Source organism: Chlamydotis macqueenii, chromosome 12 (assembly GCF_036417535.1).
Source record: "Chlamydotis macqueenii isolate bChlMac1 chromosome 12, bChlMac1.mat, whole genome shotgun sequence".
In the NCBI taxonomy this organism is placed as follows: Eukaryota; Metazoa; Chordata; class Aves; order Otidiformes; family Otididae; genus Chlamydotis; species Chlamydotis macqueenii.
The window spans coordinates 21,397,802-21,425,116 of NC_141567.1; the positions used below are offsets into that span (position 1 = coordinate 21,397,802).

At 39.6% G+C, this 27,315-nt stretch overlaps 1 protein-coding gene across 2 annotated transcripts in view; it reads left to right on the plus strand.

Moving 5' to 3' along the window:
- Window positions 1-27,315, plus strand: part of THSD4 (thrombospondin type 1 domain containing 4) — a 300,054-nt gene that overhangs the window by 115,705 nt on the left and 157,034 nt on the right. For both annotated transcript variants that reach the window (XM_086757274.1, XM_086757275.1), the window contains exon 7: window positions 11,823-11,959. In XM_086757274.1, the coding sequence (XP_086613400.1) occupies window positions 11,823-11,959 (137 nt within the window). The remainder of the gene's footprint in view (window positions 1-11,822; window positions 11,960-27,315) is intronic.

Below are 27,315 nucleotides of genomic sequence, written 5' to 3' on the forward strand. Positions count from 1 at the left end.
TTTCATCAGCTCACACAGATGCTGCCATTAAAGAACCTGCGTGCCATCCTTGCTCAGTGACGACTCTCTCGTCTTGTCCGGGTGCTGGAGCTTTGCACAAAAGCTTGTTTTATCAACAGTTTGCTTCTGAAGAAAAGAATGTTGCTCAATAAAACAATCGTGTTATAATTATGCTTTTTAGAACGTGGCTTGTTCTCAGACGGTGTAAATCAACTGTAACTTCATTTAGTTTGTATGACCACCAGTAGTGGATTGTAAGTCTGTGTTCATCAAAGCTGCCATGGGCATGTCAGCACCAAAAACTGTAAATAACGAGGTTATCAATCAGAGAGATGCAAAATGATTTGCAGTGTGTTAATCAGTCCAGGAACTGGATTTGTGGAAAAAAGATGTGTTTCAGAGTCACTGCCTCCTCTGGAGAAAGCAGGGGTAAAGAGACAGAGAATGGTAAGGATTATTACGGGATTCCCAAAATGATTTGGCTGGGAAATTTTGGCAAATTCGTTCTGTTTAAAGAAACTAAAAAAATGTGGATTGAGATGATTGATAACATTATTATTGTCTCTGAGTTGTGTAATTAAAATGCAAGTCGATTCCTAGATACAAAATTTTTACAAAGATACTGTGTCATCATTTCTTGTAAATAATGATGTAACAATTTTTCTTTTTAAGGATAAAATGTTTCTTCTCCCCCTCCCCACCCAAGCTGCATACCTCAGAGAAGCATAACTTCAGAAAGCACTGTGACGTTAATACAATCTGTTCTTTTCACAGCATGTTCTGCTTAAGAAAGAAAAGAGAATTTTGTGGTCGATGATGGAACAAAATGAGTCCGTGAGAGCTGGCTCATTTTGTACAGGAGCTTGATAGCAAGAAACAGCAGTGTTCAGTGTTCCCCCCTCCCACTGCTGGCAGATGTGGCTCCTTGGCAATTTCTGATCCTCATATCAAAGAACGGGTAGAATGCACCTCGGTGAGGAGTGACTTCTGACATCTGTAAAAGCATGGCACGCCGCTAGTTTACTTGGAAACTCCACCGGTGCACAAGCACAAGGCAAGGCTTTCTGTAGGTCCATGTTAGGAGGTGTATTAAATACCAGAGATCTGGATGTTATACTTGTGGTCTTTTCCTGAAAAGCATTACTTTGGGAATTTTTAGTGTTCAAATACAGAAGTCAGGTTTTAATAGGAGAGACTTCCAAGACATTTAGCTTTGTGAGCATAAAGAGACTCCCTTAAGAGATGGCTGAAAGCTTTTGTCTGGAATGTTGCTGGGGGCTTCGCAAGCCCAAACCTGAATCTCCGTTCTTCCCATCTACCTTTGGCATTCATCCTGCTGAAGTGTGGCATGAAGTCCTTCTTCAGTGGAACTGATTTGAGAAAAAATGGCCAAGCACTCTGTGGAAGGTCTGAAGGCAGGATTTGGAGATATATTTACCAGTGTTGCCAAAGTATTGATTTTATACAATAATTTCACATTATTTGACTTTTTTTTTTTTTTTTTTTGGCTACTGGTGTGCTGATGGAGATAGAATCATATTTCAAAATACAGATCTGGATGCAAGCTGAGATTTCAGAGGCCAGTGAGATTCTAATAGAGTCCAATAGAAATACTCAGTTCTTTCAAATTTTAAGGACAGATAGAAAGCAGTATCAAGCTCCTTTCAGAGCATCCCAGACTAAAACAGCAGTTGGAATGGATAGCTCAGCCTCCCTCAGGAAGTGGTCAGCGCTTCATGGGACGGAGTGTTTTGCGGTATTTGCCAGGTGAGAAAATGTGCTGCATCTAGCAGGTTTTCTTCTCTGATTAGTGCCAGAATTATTAATTTTTTAAAATCTGGCTGGAAAATGAGATTGTTTAGATTAGCTGTATTTTTTTCCCTGTAATAATATGTTGCCTAAATATTTTCATTTTATTTTTAATAAATTCTGTATAATATCCCTGCAAGAGAAGGCATCTTCCATGAAATCCCAGTAGTTTATCTTCTACAAACAGTTTCTAGGGGATGTCAAACCACCCAATTACTAAATGGTTGATTTTATCAGATTTACGTGAATTAGCCAGATATGCCAGTAAAAGAGTGAAATGGTGAGGAGGAAAGTTCCCTACCCTTTAGAAGCACCTGCGCTTGACATTTTGGACAGTTCTTCACCCATCATCTTATGAGGGTTTCACTGATAAAATTTTAGCTGTTGGTGGATATAAAGGGAAGCAAAAACTTTTGAGCTTAAGCAGCTACTGTTTGGTGTTCCTCTACTTATCTAGCAACATTTTAATAATTTGGGTTTCACATACTGGGAGCTGTTATTCAAGGCTTCACCAGAAATGCAGTCCACGTGGAACTACCGTCTCCCGGCTGTTCTGCGGGCAGAGAGCGAAAGCCTGTGTGGCTGTGCACTGTGTGCAAAGTGTAAGTGGTGGCTGGTAAATACAGCTAAATGCCTTTTAAGAAAACTTTTTTTTTTTTCCCACTGGTAGAGAACTTTAATCTCTGTTTGTGTAGAGCAGTGGAGACATCCAGTGGCCAGTGTGTTCAGTGACTGACAAATGGTAGTCTCTGGATTCTGACTGCCTAACAAATGAAAGGCTGATGGAAAAATATTCATTTTTAGTAGGTGGGTTTGGTTTTTTTATCCCCTTTTAAATTCAGAAAAGAGTTCCAAATGCAACACAATAAAAACTAAGGTCTGTAGAAGAAACAACATTACCTGGTTTTGTCATTGGAAGGGATCCTGGCCACTGTTAAACACATAACTTGGGCAGTTCTGCTGAAGCCAACAGTGCTGACTGCTCAGGTGCCCGTGTAAACCACCTGCAGAAGTGCTTTGCTGAACGGAGGCCAGCAGCATTAACATCTACAGTGTAGATTTAAATCGTTAGGAGTGAACACATCTTAAAGTTTTTTAGAGAAATGTGTATGTCTTGATTTAAACTTTAAATTAAATACTCAGTTTTGAGCACTTTGAGATTGAAAAAAAAATATTCTTAACAAAGAAACAGCAAAGACAGGGAGTTGAGAGTTGTGTTGTGGTTTCCCAAAGCCTTTGACTAGACTTCCACAGTGATCAGAGGATAGAGAAATACCCTCAGCTGGGAAGGACTGGCCACTGTGCAATATGCAGTGATTTGATTCAGGCCCAGTTGCTTATAGATGCTTTATTTAATTATGGCTCAATAATTATATTTGTAGGATTTCCCGAATGCCTGTCAAAGCTATAACCAGAACAGGAGGTACATATTCTGATAATGATCCTCTGCCATTCGCAGTGTAAATGCCTGATGTTTATGTCAGAGAGCAGTTGTGCTGCTGTTACTGTGCAAAATCCCTCGTTGTATAAGTTATCAATATTTCTACATACTGTAAAAAAGGAAAAAAAAACCTTTGAATGTTGTTAAGGCAGCTCTTTGGATTTCTCACTCTTGCAGACATGGCTGAGCTCATTGTGGACAGCTCAGAAGCTTTTAGTAAATGTCACCTTCCTCTCCTTTTACAGCGAGACCCAGGTAGAACATTCATACTATGTTAAGACAAATTTTTAGGCAGTCAGAACAAAAAGAAATTTCATAAAAGCACATCGAACTTACACCTTTTGCTGATTTCCAGATGTCCTACTGGTCAAGAGATTTGATGTCTTGTTTCTAGTTGGTTTCTTTTAATTGCATTTAATTTCAATCAACTTTCCAGCTGTTTTTATTGGATGACAGTAAATCTGTAAGGTAGCATTTTAATGACCATGGGATTTGGGAGGAACAGAGAAACCAGGAAAATGGGAGTAAATGACAATGCTTGCAAGTTTCTTATTGCCATAAACACTCAATGTGAGGACAAGATTAGGGAAGATGGAGGCCTTTCAGAACTATTTCTGTTCCCTGAAGAAAATCCTCATTGAGTCTACACAGGAGTAGTTCCTTGTGACTACTTTAACGTCGGACTTAGTGGATGTGTGAGTAGAACAAACTGGCATATTCAGGTAAAGATGAGGAGTTTGTTTGAATTATATCTTCCTTTTTGGCTTCATATTTGCTAAAATGTCCTTGCAGTTTCGTTATAAAAGCCTGATTATTATTTTTTTTTTTACTTAATATCTGAACCTCCGCGCAGCAAATGTTTTAAATATATATTAAGTTGTTGAGACAAGGTGAAGTAATAAACATCTTTATTACATGAGAAAATGAAAAGTGGAAGCAAAAAACAAAAAGGAAATGTTCCTCATCACTAGAATGAAGAATAGAAAATGATTTTTGAAAAAAAAATCAGAGCCAGAGTAATAAAAATTTATAGGAAGTTAACAAAACTGAAAGGGACAAAAAATAAACTCTTCCTGGTTATTGTCAAAAGATGTTCCCAAGCCTAATAAGGACAAAGTATCAGAAGAGACTCAAATAAAACAGATCAGACCATATTAGTATTTTTGTTGGAAAGACCAAGTATAGTTGCGTGATAATTAGTTCCTGGAAAACATTTGCATATTGTTATTTAGAAATCTGGCAACAGGTAACTGCTGTAAAAAGCATTATTCCTTATGGCCACTTCAAAAACTTGTAACTGTCCGTCAGTGGAAAACCAACCCGATTCAGGATCAGTTTCTTGTGATGGAACTGATAGCCTCTGTTGCTAAACCGCAGAACTTGAACTAACGTTCCAGAACTGATAACTAAGCTGACATAGTCTATTATCCTAAACAGTAAACCTTAAATAAAGCAGTTCTGCTTTCTTGAAAGCTTTGTAGGGAATGTGGTATTTTTTGTTTCGTACACGTTTTCCTACAGGAAGCTGCATCAACAAAGTTGCCTACATTTGGTACTACACCAACCCCTGTCATCCATGCTGAGCTCCTCAGGGGATCACTGGCAGATGCTTTTTAGTGTGCAGTTGTCACCCTGAGGTCTGTGTCTGATGTGGTGTGTCACCCTGCAGTCTGCAATGTAGCTGTCAGCTTATAGTCGCAGCAGTACGCGAAAGGACCAGACTTCTGCTATCGAACCTGTCTTTGTTTTCCCCCATGCACACGAGTCTTGGAGCACTTCCTATATGCAACTAAAACCTTCAACAGAAGCTTTGGTGTCACAAAACTGTAAGTTCTGCCTTACTGAATACAGTACTGATTAAATGACATCTCCTGAATGGAAGAGACCACTGCTTCATTTAGAGGACATCTGACCGTAGCCTTAGTTTAGCTTTACTTACCGGTACAGTGGATGCAGAAGCGTGAGACTTGCCAGCCTCCTTACCGTACTGTTCTTCCTGCTCGACCCTGTGGGCTTCTGTGGGATAACAAGAATGTCAGTAACCTGCAAGTCTGTCGCTGCAATCCCACAGCATGGATAAGCTGTCACTAAAGGAGATGCTACATGGATAGACATAAGCGCATCTCTCAAAAGTTTTTCCAGTGTCTGCCATGCCCCATTACACTTCCTCTACTGCAGATTCATAGCTTTTATCGTAAGTACTGAATTACAGCCCGTGGCAAGCTAGGCCCTGAAAATAAAACTGAGCTATGTGGAGACAGCCTGTTCCTGGAACAATCGGTTCTGACACATCGTGGCTGAGTGTATCTTGGCTTGTTACGGAGGAGCACTGAAGTTGACTTTACAAGGCAGTGTGCAGAGAGAATGAAGCCTAATTTAAATTAACTTAATCCCATAATGTAATATTAACATGAATGTGGTATTTGCTTGCCAAGAGCGTGCATGCCACTTCTCTATGGGCACCCTCAAGGCATGTTTCTCAAATTGCAAAGCTTGTTATTAACTATTTTTAGATGTCTAGGCAAACTTACAAAAACTGACAAATGGTAAAAGCATTCAGTAATGTTCTGCAGAGAACTAGAACTGCTACACAGATAACAATGGGGAGTCTGAATCTCACATTAAGATTTGGACTGAGGAACCATCTAGGAGAATTTGAATGTTCTGGTTCCTACCTCATGGCACTGGAAATGTGAAGTTTCTTTGCTGCATCCTTTATTCTGGTTGCACCTACAGCTAGCATTGGCTGTGGTGGGAGATTTAATGTGCACGTGGTAAGACACAGTACCTGCTCCACGCAGCTTGCACTCTCAGGAGCTGAAGCAGAAAGGAGGAACGTACGACGTTCTGTAAGGGCAGTCCCTGTACGGTTCTGCGCAGTGACTTTAGTTTACTCATCAGTTGCATTTTGATTTGATTTGCGCTTGATTTCCTGGGTTTTTTTTTTGTTCTTTGGCTATTTTTAATTTCCCTTTGAAGAGCTGAATAGATTATTTAGTAAATGTATTGCAGTTGGAATGCTCTTTCTTGTAGCATTTTTTCCTAAGAATATCACTAGATTGAAATTCCTTGCACTGGCAAGCTGCCTGTTGAGCCCTCTCTGTATCTCTTCAAGCTCACTGCCGAGTAGCTCTGCCACCGGCTTGGCCCTGCTTATCCGCTGCGTCCGTTTTCCTCCCTGCTGCATTTCTTTGGGCTAGAGGTGTGAATATGGTGGAACGCATGGGAAGAGGAAGCTGAAAGAAGGGAGCAGCTGACGTGAAGTCCAGAGCACCCCCTGCACATGCTCTGGTGGGGAGCCGCTCACTTCAGGGAGGGGAATTCCTTTCAGGCCTTCTGCAGAGGGAAGGCAGAAGATGAGAAGAAAGGAGGAAGGCCTGAGTGGAGGGAGGGCTGTGCCGGGCGGGCGGTTGTAGGTGTGAGGGAGGGCGGGAAGCGGCCATTTTCCCCAGCGCCATCTCGTTACGGTGGCGCCGCTGCGCCCCCTGCCGCCGCGTGGCGGCGCTCGTCTCCCTCAGGGCCGCGCGCAGGCGCAGGCGCGGCCCTGCCAGGGGGCGGTGGGAGCGGGGCGGTGGCCGCAGGTGAGGCACCAAAGAGTCTGGTTGCAGGGGGTATTTGTGCATTGTCTTCTTTGTTTTACTGTCTCGCCCAGGAGTTTCCTCCATCAGGAGTTGCTGTGTTTTGGCTCATGCTTAGGTGATGGCTTTTGGTGCTCTGCTCTCCCCCTGAGGCTGCCTGCGGTGCCTGGCCTGCCAGGCCTCTTTGCCCGGGCGATGGCACCTTGCACGATGAGCAGGGTCTGGGCTTGTACAAACCTCTGTTTTCCTAACAATGGGATAAGAAGGAGTTGAGGATTGTTCTCTGAGTGTCAGCCTGTGAACCCTGGGGGAAAATTATTTTTCCCGTGCTTGCTTGTGCTCCCCAGCAGGTGTGCTGGTGCTCTGTTCTGCCTCTCGGCGAAGAGGCCTTAGCCTGAAATGCTGCTGAAGACCTAGTTTGAACTCCTGCCATTGGTTGAAATGTGGTAACATCTAAATCCTCCTTCTTCCCTTTAAAAAATGTGTGAATGGGTTGCATGGTTGAATTTTTCTTCTCAAGCCTGTACTGCGCTGGAATCTGCAGTTAAACAGGCTGCAGTTAAACAGGGGAGATGAAATGTGTTGCTATTTAATTGTGGTTTAGGTTTGACCAATTAAATCACTCTTAGGAGATAAAAAACAACTATAAATTAATGTATAAGTTGCCCCTACTCCTCCACTGTTGCATTCATTTTGACTATGACTGTGACATTTTGACTGTGTGAATTTGATAAATAGGACTTCAGAAAATATATTTCCTCTTTTTCCAGGCTTACACATATTTGTCAGTTCAAGTACGATGGAAAATACATTCTCTGTGTGAATTTTAGTGCATCAATGAGTAGGACAAATTAATGGGAAGGCAGGTTGGTTTTTGTATTTAAAGGTGTTGTTTCTGGTAGTGACAGACTTCGGTTTCATTTGTCTGAAAGGGTAATGATTTCTAAATTACTGCCCATTTGCAGAGCTTTTGTGTCTTGGTGGGATGCGTAAAAGGATTAATTTAAGATAGAAAGTTTTCACTGCAGTATCTGCTCTGAGATGCAGAACAGGTGCAGTTTGTAATTAAACATGAAGTCTGGGTGCTCTTACTGGAGAGGTGGCAGAACTGTGCTGTGGTCTCGTTCTCCCCTGCCTGGGTCTTGTTCCTGGCGTTGAAAGATGGAAGGTTTCAACAGGGGACTTGAGAAAAAAACTGCCCAAGTGTTGCAGTTTAGACAAGCCCAGGATATCCTGAGGTACATAAGGCTCATTTGGCAAGGACGTGATAAGAAACATACTGATTTTTTTTTTTTTTTATTTAGATACTTTTTCAGAATGTAAAATGAAAACCAAACATGACATGTGTCCTGGTTCTGGCTAGGATAGAGTTAATATTCACCTGAGCTGGGAGGAGACCCGGAGCCGGTGGCCCCTGTGGCTGGGGCACAGCTGGAATAGGTTACTGATCAGCCAACAGCTGGGGTAGGTTACCCAAATTGGCCCAAGGGCTGTTCCACCCCCTGGGACACCGTGCTCAGTGTATCAGTGAGGAGGGTGCTGAGGGGAGCCTTCTGCTACGTGGGAAGAAACTGGCTGTGGAGATTTGTTGTAAGCTGTTCTACTGTATTTGTTTTCTGTCACTGTTTTGTTTTCTTCTGTTATTGCTCTTGAATTTATTTTTTGTTTCCTCTCACCCCATGTGTTTTTGCTGCCTTTTGTTTACCAGTTCTCCCTTCTGTCCCACTGAAGGGTGGGGGCACTGAGAGAGAGACTGTGTAGTCTGGTCCTGACCAGGGCTAAACTATGACAACATGTTATCAGCATTATTTAGTAAAGACACCTTCTTCAGTTAAATCACTAATGAATATGTCTGGCAGAACCTACATGGTAGCATTCAATTTCACCCAGTCCAGTATTTAATAAAGTAGGGTAAGATGAGAATTTCCACAAAGACTTGGTTGTGCGAAGGTGGGCATGAGAATGAAAAGCAGAGGCATTAGGAGTACGTGTAAAACAGTACCTGTATAGTGAACTGTCTTAGTAACTGTGGCACGCTTAAAAAGAGCCCCTTTTTGAGTGGAAGCGTGTCTTGCTGCCAGCTGGTTTGGAAGGTATTCACCTAGAAGCTTTACTCTGTTCCCTGAGGTGAGATAGATCCTTTTATAAAGTCTGGGACCAGATGACATAGCACTGAAGTATGTTACCTGTGTGGAATCAATCGCTTCACAGCTCATTGTTTAGTTGACATTTTATGTCCAGTTGCCAAGCCAATAGTGTAGTGTGACCTACAGCTTGGGCTATAAAACTCAAGAGTTGTGGCAAAATGCTGGGTAAGGGAGGGTGTCAAGGTACACGTGAGGTTAATAGGCAATGGAGTACTTTTTACTAGCGTGGCATCTTGTTTTACAAGGGGACTCCAAAATGTGTTTGTTCTGCTGTAATTGATGCACAGTAAACACACAATGCTTACATAAAATCCTAATGGGAAATGCCTCTCATTCAACAGGGACTATTCAGTTAGCAGATTTTGCTGTGCTTAGACAAAAGTTCTTTTTTCAAATCTTTGACATCTGGGAACATTATCTGTAGGTAGTAGGAACTGGTATGTGACTAACCAGGGCAGAGCCTTACAGGTGCTCCTCAAAAGAATCTGAATATCGAAGGCCAAAGGGTTATAGGGTGAGGTGCTCGTACACAATTTTATTCTGGTGTATGTTTATTGTTAAGGCTTGATTTATTGTTTTGTTTGGTTGGTTTTTGGGGTTGTTGGGGTTTTTATGAGTACTGGTCAAAGCCAGTGGCTCTTTTAGTATTATTTTTTTGTGTAAGAAGGAACATTTCCTAACAAGAAAGAATGAAAGACAAAGGTTATGAAGTAGGAGTAAGTAAGTAAGCTCAGTCTGCTTTTGGTTGTTAATATGCCGCATTAGCAGTGCGGTAGGCTTACCTATCAAACCGTAAATACAGGAAGAGAGAGGTCCGGGAAAAACTACCATACCGTGCCTCAGCAGTTAATTTCTTCGTCTTCCTGAGTAGCACAGAACTTTTATTTGGATGTAGAAGGCAAACTGAGAATTTAAAGAATAAATATTTTAAAGGATCAGAAACAAACGAGAAGTATTAGGAGCAGAAAGAGTACAGGAATGTGAGGCTTCAGGATACTTTGAACTAAAGGCAATCAACATAGGAGATAAGGAAGCGTCAGAAACCCTAAATGGCTAGTTGTACTTGATTTTAGGGAACGGGAAGATAAGAAAATGTACACTGCTTGACAGCTAGTGTTGCAAGTTATAAAAATAGGACACTTTCAGAGACAGAAAAGGACAAGTTGATTTCAGTTGTAATGAATCACTGAAGCTGGATTATATTTATTTGAGAATTCTGAAAATAGTTATGTGTGAAGTGACTAAGCTGCTAAGAATAATGCTCCATCTATCATTAAAACTAACTGTTATACTTGGAGATTGAACTGCAGGACATACCTCTTTTTTTTTTTTTTTTTTTTTTAAATAACTAAGTGAAGTCCTTGGAATAATAAACTAATGAATCTACCTTAAATAAGTAGCCAATGGAAAAATTACCTAGTTGAGCATGGCATGCATAGCTTCTGCAAAAAGGGAACTAGGTAAACAGATCTTTGACTTCACTTAAAGTTAGTAGAGGTTTTTGAAGGTTTTATCAGAAGATTGCCAGACGCAATAGATGATGTTTTCAGGTGGCGATTAAATAGCTATGTGAGGGGAAATACAAGATCGAAATGCTCTGCGCTAATCCTGTGTCTGCACAGGGCGTAACTTCAGTTGAGCTGAATGTTTGTTACTTTTACAGAACTAAGATGATAAATATATATTTTAAATAATTGCATGTATTTATTTTGGCTATTTGTTATGTCTTAGCTGGAGATTAAAAAATACACGTAAGTCCAGTACAAAGTCCTGGGAACACCATGTTTCAGCAGCTAACCAAAGTGTAAAGCGTCTCCTTTGACAGATTAAATAGTGGGTTTCAGTTAGTTGTATGGTATGAGCCAAAGCTTGGTGAAGTCAGGGGAGTTTTTGTTTTTTATTGTGACAGCAAGGAAACTATTGTCAAAAGAAAAAGGAATTCTGTTTGTACTGCCACTGTGTAACAGTGCTACCCTTGGTTGGAAAGAAATTGAAGGTATTGTTATTTCAGTTAGCAAATGGGGTAATGAACTGTGTGCAGCTTCAGCATGACAGATAATTTGAAACAGAAAGACCACAGAAATGTGTTAACAAACTTGATAGCGTAAGATCTGTGGAGTGTTAGGCCGTATCTGTTTAAGTAACAGATTTCACAGAAGGTGATAACTGTCTCGTCTGCCATGTTCCTCTCCTCCAGAGTTCAATGGGCTGGTTTCCCTCTGGTTCTTGCACATCAACAGAGATCACAAAGTTTTGAATAGTGATTTGTTTTTAAAAAATCAAAGAGTTGCTCTTAATTTTCTCTCGAACCAAGGAATAGTCACTAAAGTGCAACTTTATGTAGAGGAAAAAATAATGACTTTTTTAAAAATTGCATCTAGCTTGTTTTATGTGTTTCTTAACGCTGAAGGTGAATATGCTTATTTTACGTGAACTGACCAGTATGTGAGCCTAATTTGATGCACCTCTCTCTGATTAGAGTGTAGTTTTGCTGACAGTTGGAGTTATAAAATGCCATAAGATGTTGTTATGCTTTAAGAAGACTAAATATGGCAAAATTTTTATCAAACTAAAAGTTGGTTTGCCAGAGGAAAAGTACTCTTGGTAGCTTAGGAAAATATCTGTTATTAAAATCTGAGATACTGTTTAAATTTTCATGAGGTATGTTGAAATGTTTGCCTTGGATTTGGTTTCTTCATCACCATGCATTTGATGTGGTCATTCATACTGCATTCACTTTGCCTGTTTGTTTCTTCCTCTCAAACCTTAGTGTTAGTTCAGTGGGCTTTTCCTTTTTAAAACTACTGCTGTGGTCTTTGTAACGGCGACTTTTGTTTCTTTCCACAGTGAAGGGAAGTCAGAAGTGTGAGCTGAATTGCCGTGCGATAGGCTACCGGTTCTACGTGAGACAAGCTGAAAAGGTGATAGACGGGACACCCTGCGACCAAAACGGAACTTCCATCTGTGTGGCAGGGCAGTGCAAGGTAAGGCTACTGTCTCTAGCCAGTCTGCCTGTGGGCTGTCTATGCTGTATTAAACTTCTGTAAGAGATTGGTACCACTCTACATGTGTTCAACTTCTCTCTCTTTTTTTTTTTTTTTTTTTTTTTAAGTAGATGTGAAAAATGTTAACTTTTATTATTACAGGTTTTATTTCTTAAGTAATGTTTCTATCTATTGAGAACAGACTATGGAAAGCTGAAAGGCTGGATTCAGAAGGTGTTCTGGCCACAATTAAGGTGACTTCAAGTGAGCTTTTTCCACAGACTTAGCTTTCTACAGAAGAGATTCTATGAAAGAGTCAGAACAAAAAGGTTGGAAGCTTAAATAAGAGAGAAATAGAATATCTTTCTTTGATTAAACTTTAGAGTGGAGATTTTCTTTACGTCTTCATCATAATGGTTTATTCAGTTATGTGTTTAATCTGATTGCTTTTTAACTGGTGTTAGAGTAACTTTTCTGATTGGTGCATGTTTGCCATTTGTAAGAATCAAGTCTTACTGGCTCTCCGTTTACTCAGCAGTGTTGTTCTCTTAGAAAATACTTGAGTGAATGGTTATTTTTCAAGGGTTCAGCAGGAGCTACTGTGTTGACTTTTTGCAGTCTGCTGTGTAGATTCCCTTTGTAGTGAATAAATACCCTGCTTTCTGCCAGATGTTGTAATTGTAGTTTGTAATCTTTCAAGTAAGGTTAGTGAAAGAAATAAATTCCTAGCAAGGGGTATTTGACGCTTGGCTGATGTTTCCCATATATGTTGGCAAAAGAAGCAGAAGTGTGTCAGATGTGACTAATGAGCTCAAATAGTGAAAGGTCAAGTTCAGCTGGAGTAGTTGGTTTGCCAGAGGAAATCGCTCACGAATACAACATTTCCCTCTGCACGTCCAGACTCCTCTTACTTGTGCACATCTGCACAATGCCATGTATGTTTCTGTTCTGTATTTTTTAGTGCAAGCAAAGCCATAGCTTTGAATTTCCTTTGTAGATGATAGATCTGTGTGAAGCTGGTTATTCTTTAAAGCTTTCCTCCATCTCAAACCAATTCAGAAAGGGACAGAACTTTGTTTTAATTACAGTTCTGATCTATTACTCAGAAAACTGAAGAATAGCTTTAGCATACCAGCTGTTGTATTTTCCCAGTGCTGTGCCATTACAAATGTGTATAGTGATATGTTTGCGTTGGAGGTCTGGGATAGAAAGGAAAGGCAGCGTTTAGCAACCTAGTAGGAAAGTGTTCTGAATTCTGAAAATCACCCGTTGCCTGTGTGGAATGCCACTTCCCAACACTGCATATAAAGAACCAACAGGTTGTGAATCCTTACTGTTAATGTGTAACTTGGGATTCATACAATTGTGGAATAATTCAAGTTGTAAGGTACCTGGGAAGGTCGTGTAGTTCAACGCCCTACTTGGAGCAGGGGCCACTGTTTGATAGCTATTATGGCCTTTTCCAGGTTGAGTTTTGAACTTGTTCCAGTGTTTGAGCAACATCACGATGGAATCTTTTTCCTCATATTTGATTGAAATTCCCCATATTGCAGCTTATGCTTGGTCTCTCAGCCTGGCACTGCACATCTCTGAGAATCTGGCTCCATCTGCTCTGTTACCCTCCCATTAGATACAGATAGAGGTAAGATGTTCCCTTAGCCATGTCTTAAGGCTGGAGCTTCCTAGACGGTAGTGGTTTTTTTTCATTTGTGGTTTTATTTTTTTCCTTTCTTCTTTCCTATGATGTGGAAAGTAGACCTAAAAATCAAAATCTCCAAGTCTGTTTAAACTGTTCCTTAGTGATGCTAGTTAATACTCGGTGAAGTGATGTAGTCTATCATTCTTAGAGAGTTAAATAGAACCAATTCTGTACTGGTGCTCAGTGCTTTATGAGCAGTAAGTTGCCATGAGAAAGCCAAGAGGTGAAGGCACTTTTTATTCTGTGCACTTTGTAGTGGTTCTCAGTACAGCAAAGTAGAGTGAGAGCATGAGCTGAGAGAAGAACTTGTTGACGGAGTCCTCGTATCCACTGATGGTAACTGCACTTGTGCAGAATGCTGAACATGGGAGGCTTTGGGAGACACATCCAGCTAAAATATTAAAAGGTTTGTATTTTTATTTTGAAGAGGAACTTAATTCAGACACTTTCCAGCTTCTTGTGATTAGTTCTTCTGATCTGTAGCAATTCACTCCTTATTCATCACTTGCAGCCTCCATAATTTGTAAGGCAGGTGGCCTTACAAGCTGAAAGACACTTGACCTGTTCAGCCATGCAGTAGTTACATTGAGATTTTGTGTGTGTGTAAGCCACGCTCTACTTTTCTTTGTTTCAAAGTTTTGTGTTAGTATTTGAGGGAGCATTCAGAGATACCTATGTCAGACTGAAGGAAAATACAGTATTACAGCTTCACGGTGCTTTGGAGCACTGCCGTTGGTGACTCAGTTGTTCTTTTTTCAGTGATCTCCATGGTTCAAGATTAGAAAGTCAGGGCTACATCTTTGATGAAACCTTACCTCTACATAGTTAATAGCATGTTTGCCTTTGAGGGAAGTTGATAATGTTATGTCAGATGAGATATGCTTCATTATTCTTCTTATAACTACTTTATGTTTTGGGATAATTTGTCTATATTAAAATTACTTATCTTGTTCCTTTTTTCTCTGTTCTGTATGTGAAATCTTCTGTTCCCTATGATTTAAGGATTAATAAATCTGATATACAAAATTAAGTTGTGTATATTGCCTGTCTCCTTGCACATCCCACTTGCATAGGCAGCAAAACTATTAAAAATAAAATAATTTTACCTAACAGTGATACTATGCACTGTAAAGTGAACATGGATGTAGCTAAAGAATGATAATAATGATTAGATAAAATTAATAATAAATAATTAGAGAATCAAATAATTTAAGTTTTGGATTGTCAGATGCATAAGAGAAGGTTTTTCTGAAAAGTTGTCAGCCTTTACAGTTAACTAAAATGTTTCTTGATTAATGAAGCTTATTCAAATCTTTGTAGTAGGTAGCTCTTCGCCTTCTGAACATTATATTAACTCTTTTTAAAGTCAGATAATTTAAGTGTCTAAGGCATTTATGGTCTCTATCACCCTCTGTTGGACATTTTGCTGCATTACGAGAACGATGATATCCTTGTGTTAAAAACCATGATCTGTTTTGTTCCCAAGACCATAACTTCTGCTTAGTATTTTCATTTTACCTTTTGAAACAAATAAATAATTTAAAAATAAAGCAAGGCAAGATAGGAAGAACCAGGTGATGTTCTACCTATGCAGAAGAAAGCGGTATACAAATGATCTTAATAATCAGTTTTTATTATTTCTGTGTGAAATTGCTTTTCTGCACGTTTGAACCGTGTTCTTTCTGATGAATTTTGGAAAGTGAACAAACTTTTCCGTTGAGAGTCCTGTTGAGTTGCACTTTTCTTTTTTCAAAATTTTTATTTAGTGCCACAGCTAGTTAGTGCTAATATGTATGCTTTGAACACGCTTCAGTATTATTGAGTGTGTCGTTTGCTTTAATACAGTTGCTGCTCCTCTCCTAACTCTAAATTTTCACAGTGCTGTTAAGTTAAAGAAAGCCTACGAATGGGACTTCTTCGACTTGCTGTTTAGCCAGAAGTGTGTGTTTTCTTGCTTTGAGATATTTTTTTCTGCTTGTTTTAAATCATTGTGTCCTTCTGGAGCCAGTGGGATGATGGAGCTTTTAATAAATAAAGCAAAATATGAGGAAAGAATGCTGTTAATAATTTTGGCCTTGACCGTAGGTACCGCTTATAGGTACTAAATGTACCTACAAGGAAGGATGTTGTGTACGGATTTTGCACACATCCAGGACACTTCTGCTAGCTGAAGTCTTTCCCAATACTTGGGCAGGTGTGAGCACTGTCTCATAGTTTTGGAGACAGAAAAAAAGGTTATTTGTGAGCTGTGAAGCAAGTTGGTTTTGCAGAGATGGTAGTTACCACGCAGTGGCGCACTTTACAAAAGTATTATTTAGTATTTCACATAAAACTTCATTTGGGTGAGTACTGTAGATATCTTTTAAAGATATCTGAAACAACTACTTTCTTTCCTGATTTTAATATTACAGTTTCTCGTGCATTGTAGTTCAGAAGTTAACCGGAAGATGAAAATGAAGTTAACTGAAAAATATCTGAGCAGTTTTAAAATGCACATAGCAGGTGACTTCAGTAGCAAAATGGCTGGCAGTAGAGATTTTACTTGCCTTAAAAAAAAAAAAAAGCATCAGATGTTGAAATCCTTGCAAAATTTATAGGGAGGTAAGTCAGCGATAGGAAGCAGAGCCAAGCATGCTAAATCTCCATCAGAGAAACATGGTTAGGCAAGGAGCTGCCATTTGGAACTCCACTGACGTGCACTGGGGTCCAGGTATTGTTTTACGTTAGGGAACTCTTAATGCCTGTAGGATCGGAGTAACAGATCAGAATGATGAGAACTGTGTACTTGCTGTAAATTAGGGTTATTCTCATACCTCATAGACATTAGAATATAGAGTGGTCCTGTGGTTTTTCTTGTAAAGGCAAAGAATCCGTTTTCTGTAGGAATCTTAACTTACTTCTGTAATGTTGATTGCTTACAGTGAAAAAAAGAGTCTGGGGTGGATTCACATTTTTTTTCCTCGATGTGTGCTTGCTTGAAGTTGGAACTAGACTCCTCCCCTTTCTCTATCCTCTTCTATTTAGTTTGTAGATTCCTCTAACCAAATACTCTGCAGTGCTAGCTTCTGTGAAGCTTCTGTGAAGCTTTTCTCCTTGTTCTCTAGGCATTACAGTGTTTGTTCATTTTTTTTATCAATAATAATGTAAGGAAGAACCTCATACCTGGATTAATAGAGCAGAAGTAAGGGCACGTGGATATCTGTATCTGTCCTTCAGCTGAATTACGTAAAATGTTTATGGTTGCTTGTTCGTCTTGCTTGGATGCTCAGAGGAAGAGGGGGGGGGTGTGTATTCTTCACTGTGCAGGAACTCTGTAAAGATTTGTGTGCTGAGATATGAAGACTCTGAAAGCATCTTGAGAAACTGTACTGACTGAAACATGCTTCAGTGGCATGCTCTCGCCGTCAGTACTTTGGTATCAGCCTAACTAGCACAAAGGCGAGTGAGGATTGGTGTCAAGCATTGCTGGGATTTGAGGAGGTCCAATGTAATGAACTGTTTCTAGTTATTCGACCTTATCGTGTCAGTGGGCCTTGAAATAGTAAATTACTGATGTTGTTTTTACCATGGGAGTTGCCGTGTTTGCCTGCTGCAGAGAGTTATGACCAAGGCTTTGCCCAGGATGTGAACGCACACAGGATATGCTCTACGTCAGTGAAGAACTATGTGATGGAGCCTAATGGCATTCAGATGCTAAATTGCATTTCGGAATCAAATGAAAATCAAATCTCCAGTTTGTTGATAATCAAGGCTTGCTTTTTTTCTCATTTTTTGGTTTGGTTTCTATCAATAGTAGCTGCGGACACGGTGCTCTGAGCTCAAGACCTTTTCAAGGAGTAGATAGGATGCACTCAAAGAGGCAAAAATCAGCATTTTGCCAGATCTTCATTTAGTTTTGCTCACACTGTGTATGGAGCCTCTGTTGGAGGCTTTTTCTTTCAAGGAAAAATGATTGATCTGCAAAACGTACTGTAAAAGTGAAAAACCATAGTTACAATAGAATGTGCTGTCCTTCTCTCTGCCTTTTCCTATATACCAGTGTAATTTCTTGACTGTTAGAAATAAGACTCTTCATTGTTTGTCTTCATAATGACTTGCTAATGCCAAGCACTGCATTGGGAAACACCTGCCTGGCATTAATAAGGTGTTAATGGAGAAACAGGTTCCTAGGAGCTAAGAAATTACTCTTTTTGGCACTTCTTCCCTTTGTTTGCGTAGTTTTCTGTTAAATGTTTTACAGAAAGAAGTGAGCCTCTGTAAGGTTTCGTGACCTCACTGTCTAAAAAGTCTTTCTGCCTTCCTTCATTTATAAAGAAACAGGATTTTTTTTTTGGCATACGGTCTTTGGCCATGACCTAGCTGAAGTTGATTCTGATAGCTGATACACAGCAGGTGCAATCACTGCATGTAGAAGATACTGAAGGGATAACTTTAGTGCCTTTGAACTAAAACTGATATAAAATCTGATGATAGGAAGTTGTGAATAGCAAACCATTCAAGTCAGTTAAGTTCAAACAAAATGAGTAAGCACTAGATCTGTGTATTTGTTCTTCTCCTCTTGTCTGTCAACTTCTTCTCCTGAGAAAGATCTCATAATCCAAAGGATGGAGCTCCTCACTCTTCCGTAAAGCTTCTGTCAGAATCTGTAGTTCTGCAACCTTTAGTCTCGTTATAAATAACCCAGTAACACAGACATTGTCAGGGTCGGATGTTACTTATAAGGGTATTTAACATATTTATCCAGCCCATATAATACATAATACAGCATTGATGCTAGTGCTGTGTTTTGTTTTTTTTTCCCCCAGTTTGAAGTAACTTACAAGGGGCAAACTGTTCTTGATTCAGTTTAAGTTAACACAGTACGGGTATGGAATAAAAGCCACTGACATAACCTTGGGCAGGTAAGGAAATTTTTAATGAATTTATAGAAGATCTACATATCATAATTGTGCATATAACCTTTTATTTTTTTTTGGCTCCAGCACTAGGAACCCCAAAGTGAGATTTCACTGTTTTATTAAACTAGAGCCTGACAAGAAGCTTAGGAAAAGACACAACGTAGTTTGATAACATTAAAATTTGGCTTACAGCTCTAAGTGCTAGAGAAAAATGTTATCACTATATGTTAAAATGTTTTCACCAGAGCTACTGGGAAAAAGTAAAATAAAATACTCTATGCTAGAAAAAGCATGGTTAAACAGACTTTTTTCTTAAGTGATAAAAAATTCAGGTGTTGAGTATCTGAGGTAAAAATCTCAACCTTGAAAAATATCCTAATCAGAATTAAAAAATTTAAATGCTTTGTAAAATTTTATTTATCAGGTTCCATAGCATATCGATAGAATGTGTAATTGATGTTAACGAATGCTTATAATTGTATGAAGTATATTCCTTCTTTTAGATCAAATTATCTAAATTTTCTTAAACAGCAAAGAGGTAATAGCTTCCTTGTGTAACTGAAGAGTTAAAAAATAATAATACTAGAACTTCCAGTTATGGTGTTCCAGTTATACTGTTACACATTATATAAAAATAAAATGAAGTTAAAACTGTAAAATTTGAAAACAAACAAACAAAACACAAACTCCAAACCAACCTGAAATGGTTTTACAGAATATCTTAATTCTAAAATGTTTTTTTTTTTTAACAGCTTTTAAATATTTTGCATACCATATGTCTGGAAAATGTTTGCTTTACTTCAGTAAAATAGATGCAGATAGAGCAAAAATAGATGCTGATGGGAGCCATCCAGTGGCTAATCCAAATTCGGATGATCTCTGTTCCCACTCTGTGTGTCTGTTTTCCTGTGAAATGTGGTTAGTAGTGTATAACCTGCCTATCTGAAGCAGCTTGAGACGTAGGCTTTAATTTGATCTTATTCCTGCAATTCTTTTTAACAGTTATTTTGCAGATTCAAATGGCTTTCTGAAAAGGCAGAATGTAACCCGTAATCTGCAGTGCACATCTGTCTTCATAGGCTGGGTGACAGTGTTAGAAAACACATACCAGCTTCGAGTTTAATTGCAGCAGTACAAAAATAGTTCTGAAAGCAAATGCTGTTGATTGTAATGATTAAGTGACCCAGGGAATCTTGCTACATTTGAAGCACTCTTCTCTCTGAACTAGTTTCAAAACAATAAATTAAAAAAAAAAATCCAAAATAAAAATAAAAAAAAAAATTAAAGTTTTCAAGAATGCTGGTGATACTAATGGAATAGAAAATAAAAATATTATCTGTTGTTGGGCCTTGTTTTTTTTCCCTGATTAAACAGATCGATAGATACCGGGCTGCAAGTGAAGCTAGGTTTGTTTATTAGTCTGGCGGTATTCCCTAGATTGGAATAATCAAATAATCACTCCTGGGTGCTACTGACTTTCTCTGGGTCTAGCACTGAGTATATACTCTCTTCAGTCTTTGACTGCAGGACAGCTGATGATCCTAGCAGCTGAAGAGTAAATGCACCTCTATAATTCCAGTCGTTCCTTTTCCTGTTCCTGTCTTTTAGACCTTTATTCAGTGTTTTAGTGTAGTATCTTTTTGTAACGATAATCCTCTCAGTTTTGACTTTCTTGTTTAAAGTTTCTCGTTTTGCTGGAAGCTGTTGATAGCAATTCTAAATGTCTTTTCGAGGCCTGCCACTGGCAGCCTTTGCTGGGGAGGAAGTGAGAAACATGAACCTGAGTGCTTTGGATTCCCAGTACAAACAGCACTGCATACAGTTTGATAGTCCTCTCAGTAGAGTCATGTTCTGCACCTGACGTGCTCATAAAGAAACAAGGTAAAAGTCCTGTAACATAGTGATGTACTGCTGTCAAAGGATGATGAGAGTGCTCGTTAAGAAACATTCAGTAAAGTACCGGTCCCTTCACATGGCTGTTCATAAACACTGGTCACTGGTTCTGCTTCTGAATTACTGCTTTGCTGCCGTGATGTGGAAATTAAGTGTAGGCAAGAAAAAAGAAGTATGGATATAAATACAAAATAAGTGTGATCTCCGAACTATTCCTTTTTCTCAGTCCCTTTCCAGAGTATTCATGAATGTGTTCTAACAAAACAACCTAAGATAGCTTGCAGCATGGTACTGCACTCACAAAAGAGGCAAGCCAATGAGGAACGATGTACTCTGTGCCATGGTTGAGGCGGAAGTGGTTTATGTGATGTCTCTTACGCAGGAATTACTAATTCATAGTTAATGCCTTTTAAGTAACTGGGAAAACCAAGTCTGTTTTGTGTTATTTTACAGCAGTTCAAAGGAAAAAAAAATACAAGAAATTTCAACCAGTTGAAATTCAGTCAAGGGAGATGGGAAAGAGATTGTAAAAGAGATTCATGTAGCTAGTGCAGGACCTTCTTCTGAGGTTAAATAGCAAAAGGAAACAAAGTGGTTTAGATTTTATTGCAAAGAAACAACGAGGACTGCAGCAGAAATAGTGTTCTGAAACTCAGATGTAAGGGATCTGTTTAACACCTGGACAAGCAGGCAATGGGGAGAAAGTTATTAAGAAGGTGGCTGGCTGTATAAATATTCATTCTTGTTCTCCTGTGTAGAACATGGATGAAAACTTTGCAAATATTCCTAAATTGTAAATGATACCATAAAAACCCCCCGAATCTTTGTTTTTAGTTGCAGATTTTTTTTTTTCTCTATTAATTGACTGAATTATGTTTCTTGTGCCAGAGGTTGGAGCTTGGAAACGTTCAAGCCATTTGACTTTCAGTGTCTCATTGTGGCGGTTAGGTTAGGATTCCCAAAAAGGGCTTATAGATTCCTCTCTGCAGAATGTATAAAGAGGTCCTGGCACCTGATTAGATGCCTAAAATGAGACACGGTCGGTAGTGCCCCAGCAGACCGAGTGCTGTTTTGGCTTATTCTGTGCTGTGTTTATATCAGTAGAGGCTGTGATGTGTCCGTCAGTTGAGGATTGGGCTGCATCAGTTTTGTGCCATTGTCCCAGAGAAATGCTGGAATGGGGAACTTTCTCACTGCAGGATGTGTCACGCATAAAAATAAAAATGAAGAAACTGTGTTCTTGGAGTTATTGCTGTCTGGTAATGTTTATACTAGAAGACTGTCACTGTAAACAACCATGGACGATTTTGTCATGCTAAACACAGGAAAAGCCAGGGAAGGGATAAAAAAAAAGACATAGTGGTACAGTACTAGAGCAGGCTTGATATGGTATGACGTATTTTGTGAGAATTCTCATTTGATTGTGTAGTTTCTCTCTGCTTGCTTGCTGAGTGTATGTTAGTAGAGTTTATCCTGCAGTGGGGTTGGAATATGCAATAACACTACTATAAGTTATACAAATTAAAAAAAAAAAAGGCAGCGTATGTGTGTTAGAGACAGCTTATTAGCAGATTGAAATGAATGTTCACATGGCAGATGGGATCATGAAGTAGGAGGGAGGCTATTTGAGGGAAAAATAAAGGCTTGCGTGTGTGAGGGTTTATGAGGTGAGTGCTAAAACAGTCATTGAAGCAATAAATGGAATTGGTATTTCATTTTCACTTTGATTTTTTTGTTGTTGCTTTCTCTATCAGTTTGAATCCACGCTGTCTCCTGTGATTTCCATGGTCCAGCGATGAGCTTTTTTTTCTGTGTTTGCAGTTGGATAACCCTGTGCTAGTTTGTGGCTGCACCTCCTTTGTGCTAGTGCAGTGTTAGCAATTGTGCAGTGGACTAGTGATATTTCAGAGCCCATCTTGAAGTCAAGAGTCTTCGAATTAGAATATGAAAGTACATTTACTGCTGAAAGTTTGCTCATCTTTTCTTTTGTAGTACTGACATACCAGCTGGTGACAGGTTAATATTGGTAGTACTTTAATTACTGTTCTAGTGATAAAATTACTGATAAGATGGGAATTTTATTACAATTCAGTAATTTCAGAAGCTTTAGAATTTAGACGTTGTACAATTTTTTTTTTGTTAACTACAAAACTACTAAGAAATAATAATGAACTATCAGGAGCCAATAATGCAGAGGTCTTAATGAAAGCAGAAGAACTTTTAGAAAGTGATGACAGTGGAACTTAGTCTGACCTAAGCTGTTTTTTACTAAGAAGCCAAATAGTAAGTAAATGCTTAATTTTGTTTTTATTGTTGAGAGCAAATTGAAAATATTAATAAGAAAAGTAACAGAATATTCCAAAATACCGATTATTTAATCAGGAAACTAGGACAGCAATCTTGGAAATCTAGTCTGCAGGAAATTAAGTGTTTAGGCTTTGTTTTCATTTAACTACATTATAATATTACTGTAGAGCCTGGAAAGGGTCCAGTGTGTTTTTAGGCACTTCTATTAAAACAAAAAATAACAGTTTTGGTAGACTGGGTTGGGCAGATTTGTCACATGAATAAGTAAATCCCTGGGAGGAAGGCACATAGAGACAGTCATTCTGTGTGTGCACATATTTTTCTTCTTGTGCAGGCACTTGCAGACACATATGTAGATGCACCCAGAGCAAGTAGTTAAGGAGCTGTTCTGTCTTAAAATACGCTTGAAGTGTGGTCTTATTGTGTTCAATGAAAGCCATGAAAAAAGGTACTGCCGTGTTGGGAACGCAGAATGGTAGTACGTTTGCAGTAGTGTATGTGTAAAGGGAGAGACACTTGGAAAGCAGGAGAGTTCAAGACTTACCAGTATCTATCATAGTCACTGGACTACGCGGAGTGGCTGGCTGTTTGCTCCTAGGAGCTGGTAGGATTCAGATCCCTGTTCCAGTCAAACCAGCAGGGCTGTTCTGCAGTGCATTTCCGGTGTGACCCTGGATATTTCATTTCCCCTCCTTGGTTATTGTTAATACAGTACTGCGTGAGGATACCTGAGTGTGCTGCATGTGCAGACTGGATCAAAAAGCTCTTTTTCAGACTCTCTAGCCCTGTTAAGAACCAATGTTTTTAACTGACGTTGAGCCCAATAGTATGACTCTCCTGTTTTGAGTCGCTTCATAGAATCACAGAATAGTTTGGGTTGGAAGGGACCTTTAAAGGTCATCCAATCCAACCCCCCTGCAAGGAGCAGGGACATCTCCAACCAGATCAGGTTGCTCAGAGCCCCGGCCAACCTGGTCTGGAATGTTTCCAGGGATGGGGCATCCACCGCCTCTCTGGGCATCCTGGGCCAGTGCTCCACCACCCCCAGTGTAAAAAATTTCCTCCTAATATCTAATCTAAATCTACCTGTCTGCTTTGAAACCATTACCCTTTGTCCTGTCACACGAGGCCCTGCTGAAGAGTTTCTCCCCATCTTTCCTGTAGGCCCCTTTAGGTACTGGGAGGCTGCTCTACGGTCTCCCCAGAGCCTCCTCTTCTCCAGGCTGAACAGCCCCAGCTCTCTCAGCCTGTCCTCCCAGGAGAGCTGCTCCAGCCCTCTGACCATCTTTGTGGCCCTCCTCTAGACTCACTCCAACAGCTCCACGTCCTTCTGATGCTGGGGGCTCCAGAGCTGGATGCAGCGCTGCAGGTGGGGTCTCAGCAGAGCAGAGCAGAGGGGCAGAATCCCCTCCCTTGACCTGCGGGCCATGCTTCTGGTGATGCAGCCCAGGATGTGGTTGACTTTCTGGGCTGTGAGCACACATTGCCAGCTCATGTCCAGATTTTCATCCACCATCACCCCGAAGTCCTTCTCTGCAGGGCTGCTCTCAACCCCTGCAGAGCGTATTGAACCCTCAGCCCGTATTGATACCAGGGATTGCCCCAACCCATGTGCAGGACCTTGCACTTGGCCTTCTTGAGCCTCATGAGGTTGACACAGGCCCACTTCTTGAGCTTGTCCAGGTCCCGTCCTTCAGACCTGCTGGGAACCTGTTCTTTTATCCTTCACATGATGCATCTTAGTCTCAAACGTGCTCTTAATGCCTAGATTCTGTATCTCAAAAATGGGAATAGTGTGACAAGTCCTTGTTTTATAGGATAAATACGATTTGTGAGACCTAATAGTGGTGAAATGTACATAGGGACTGAATTTATAGCAAAGTGTTGCACTTCTTTGTCACAAATGATTTTTTTGTGTACTTTCTATATGTTTTGAGCACATTGATCTGCAGGACGTTGTGTTTTGCCCCTGAGCAGAACAAAGGGGTGGGAGAATATTCTCAAGGAGAGCAAGAATGTGATTGATAATCCTTTGCTGATACCAGAGGCTCAATTTTGAATGCAGAAGCTCATGGTTACAAGATGTTTACAAGACATAGTTTAGTTTTATGGGAGTCTATGCAGAGTTCCCTTCAGTTTCAATTTCACATTGATTAAGTTTTCCCATAAAGGTTTTGAGCTTTTTTAAAAAGCTCAAAATGAAAAAGTATCTTGGATGTTATCGGGTACCACCTCAGTCTGTGATGTTTAACAAGGTGAGATCAGAGATTGTATAACGGTGTACAGCTAGACCAAAATGAGCTTGTTCAAACTTGGTTTAACTTGACTTTTTAACAGAATGTGAAATCAGCCAGACTTCCTTGTGGCTGGGCAGTGAAACTGGAATCTCGATATTGACAGTTCTTTCTTTTATTTTTTTTTTTTTCCCCACAAGTGCCATGGTATTTGACTTTTCTTGAAGTCCCATGAATGTATGATAATTTAGGTTTTCATTTACAGTAATGTAAATTTCCAGCTTCCATGCTGCTGAGAGAAGTAAAGAACTGACTACATTTAATGGCTCAGGATTCACAAAAACAGTGAGGTGAGTTCAAACCCTTGTTAAAATTCTATTGATTTGCAAGTCTGTGCCCTGTTTTGAGGGCCCAGACATTTCATTATTGTAACAACAGAATTTTCCCATTGGCAGAAATAGTGGCAAAACTTGAACAGAACAAATGTGATGTTATTACGTAAGATTGACATATTTAATCCTTTTTACGGCCACAGCTTCTCTGCTGTCACAGGAATGTACTCTGCTGTTGCTGATGATGAGATAATCCGGTTTCCTGGAATTCTGACAATATGGTACCTTCGAACAAGAGTATTTATACCTTGCTCAATGGAGAAGTTGTCCAAATGCTTGTGAATAATTTCCTGTTCCCTCTCTGTAATAAACAGTGACACCTGATCTGTTCAAAGCCTCTTGTAAAAACCTACTTGAGCACACGCATTAAACTTGGTAGATTTTCTTGTTAAATTATGGCGCGTATAAATGTATCAATAATGCCTGCCACATGATATCGTTAGCTTTGTAGTTTGAGGCAGCTTAACCCGGCATCTAAGTGCATTTCATGACATGAAAACGTGGCCAAGATTAAAGTTGTTGTGCCCACAGTCAGGCAATCCTCGTAGTTCGCTGGCAGTATTTTAGTATAGCTTGGCTTGTGTGTAGTTTTAACAAACCCTGTGTAGTGGAAATTAGAAACATAAGTATGTATGAATCTCATAGCAGGGAAAGATGACTTTGAAACAAAAACCCGTTCTCTTCTATAAAATACAAAATGTTTTTCACAGACGTTGCCTTTCCATGCTAGAGCTGTGCTTATGATTTTAGTAACAGTCATTTGCCAGGATGTTGACCTCACAGAAATTAGAAATGTCAGAGACTTGTTAGTTGTTTTTGGTACTGTTCATGTGTAGTCTGACTTACTGAAGTTTATGAACAAAAAAGGAACTATGATGACAGAAGCGGGAATGTGCCTGTTTGGTTCCTATGTAAATATGAAAAGTATCTGCAGAGTACTAGTGAGCAACTTCAGAAACTAGTTTCAAGTAAAATCAGTCCTCTAGTCCCAAACTTTTCTGTGACAGAGGCACTTTCTTTCCCTTCCTGTCCGTGTTTATTCCCTGTCTCCCAAGATGTTTTCTGTAGAGAGGTGCGAGCCTTTACACACAAGTCAAATTTGTGTATGATTACGTATTTATATTTGATGTATGATTACAATAAAGGAATGTAGCCTTGCCTTCCTGGAAGGGTTGTTTTATACCATTTGTTCTCTTAGCGTGCACAGAGTTTTACGCAGTTTAGTAGGGTGGAAAGTATGACAAAAGGAAGAACTGAGATTCTCTAGTTGTAACTTACTTGATGCTTCTACTGATGATAGCAGAGCAGAACCAAATCTAGACCATTCTGCTATAGATTTGCAGTGACACTGGTATGAAAGAGCATTCTGTAGAGAAGAGAATGAGGACTTTGAAGTCTTACGCAGCTTGGGTAGTATAAGAAGGAAATGTGTATTTTTCACATAGATATGAGGTATGTGTAGTACAACAAACAGGTTGAAGAAAATGTGACTTTAATTAACTGGTATTCGCTAAGGTTTGGAAGTCCTTCAGGGGTTGGATGCAAGACCACATTATTGCAGATTAGCTAAAACCAGTAATGACCTGCGACATTGAAGCTTGTTCATGTCAGGCAAGAAGTAATGCAGCCTGGGATTGCTGCAACTAAGACTTAAGATAATTCTATTACCTTTCATTTCCTGTCAGCAAAGTGTTATACAGTTATTGTAGCTCTGTTCTTCTGTATTAATGTTAAATTTCAGTAAGTAGCTGTAGCTTGAGTATCGATTTAGCTCATTTTAGAAAATGAATTTTCCTAAAAGAAATTAACCTTTTGAAAAAATGTCATCTTTCAGAATAGCTGTTTTAATTTTTCTAGCTGCTTTCGTGATCCGAAACAACATGAGCGAGGGGCCCTGACACTGTTCCCTTGAGGAAGACACGTAGCTGTTAGA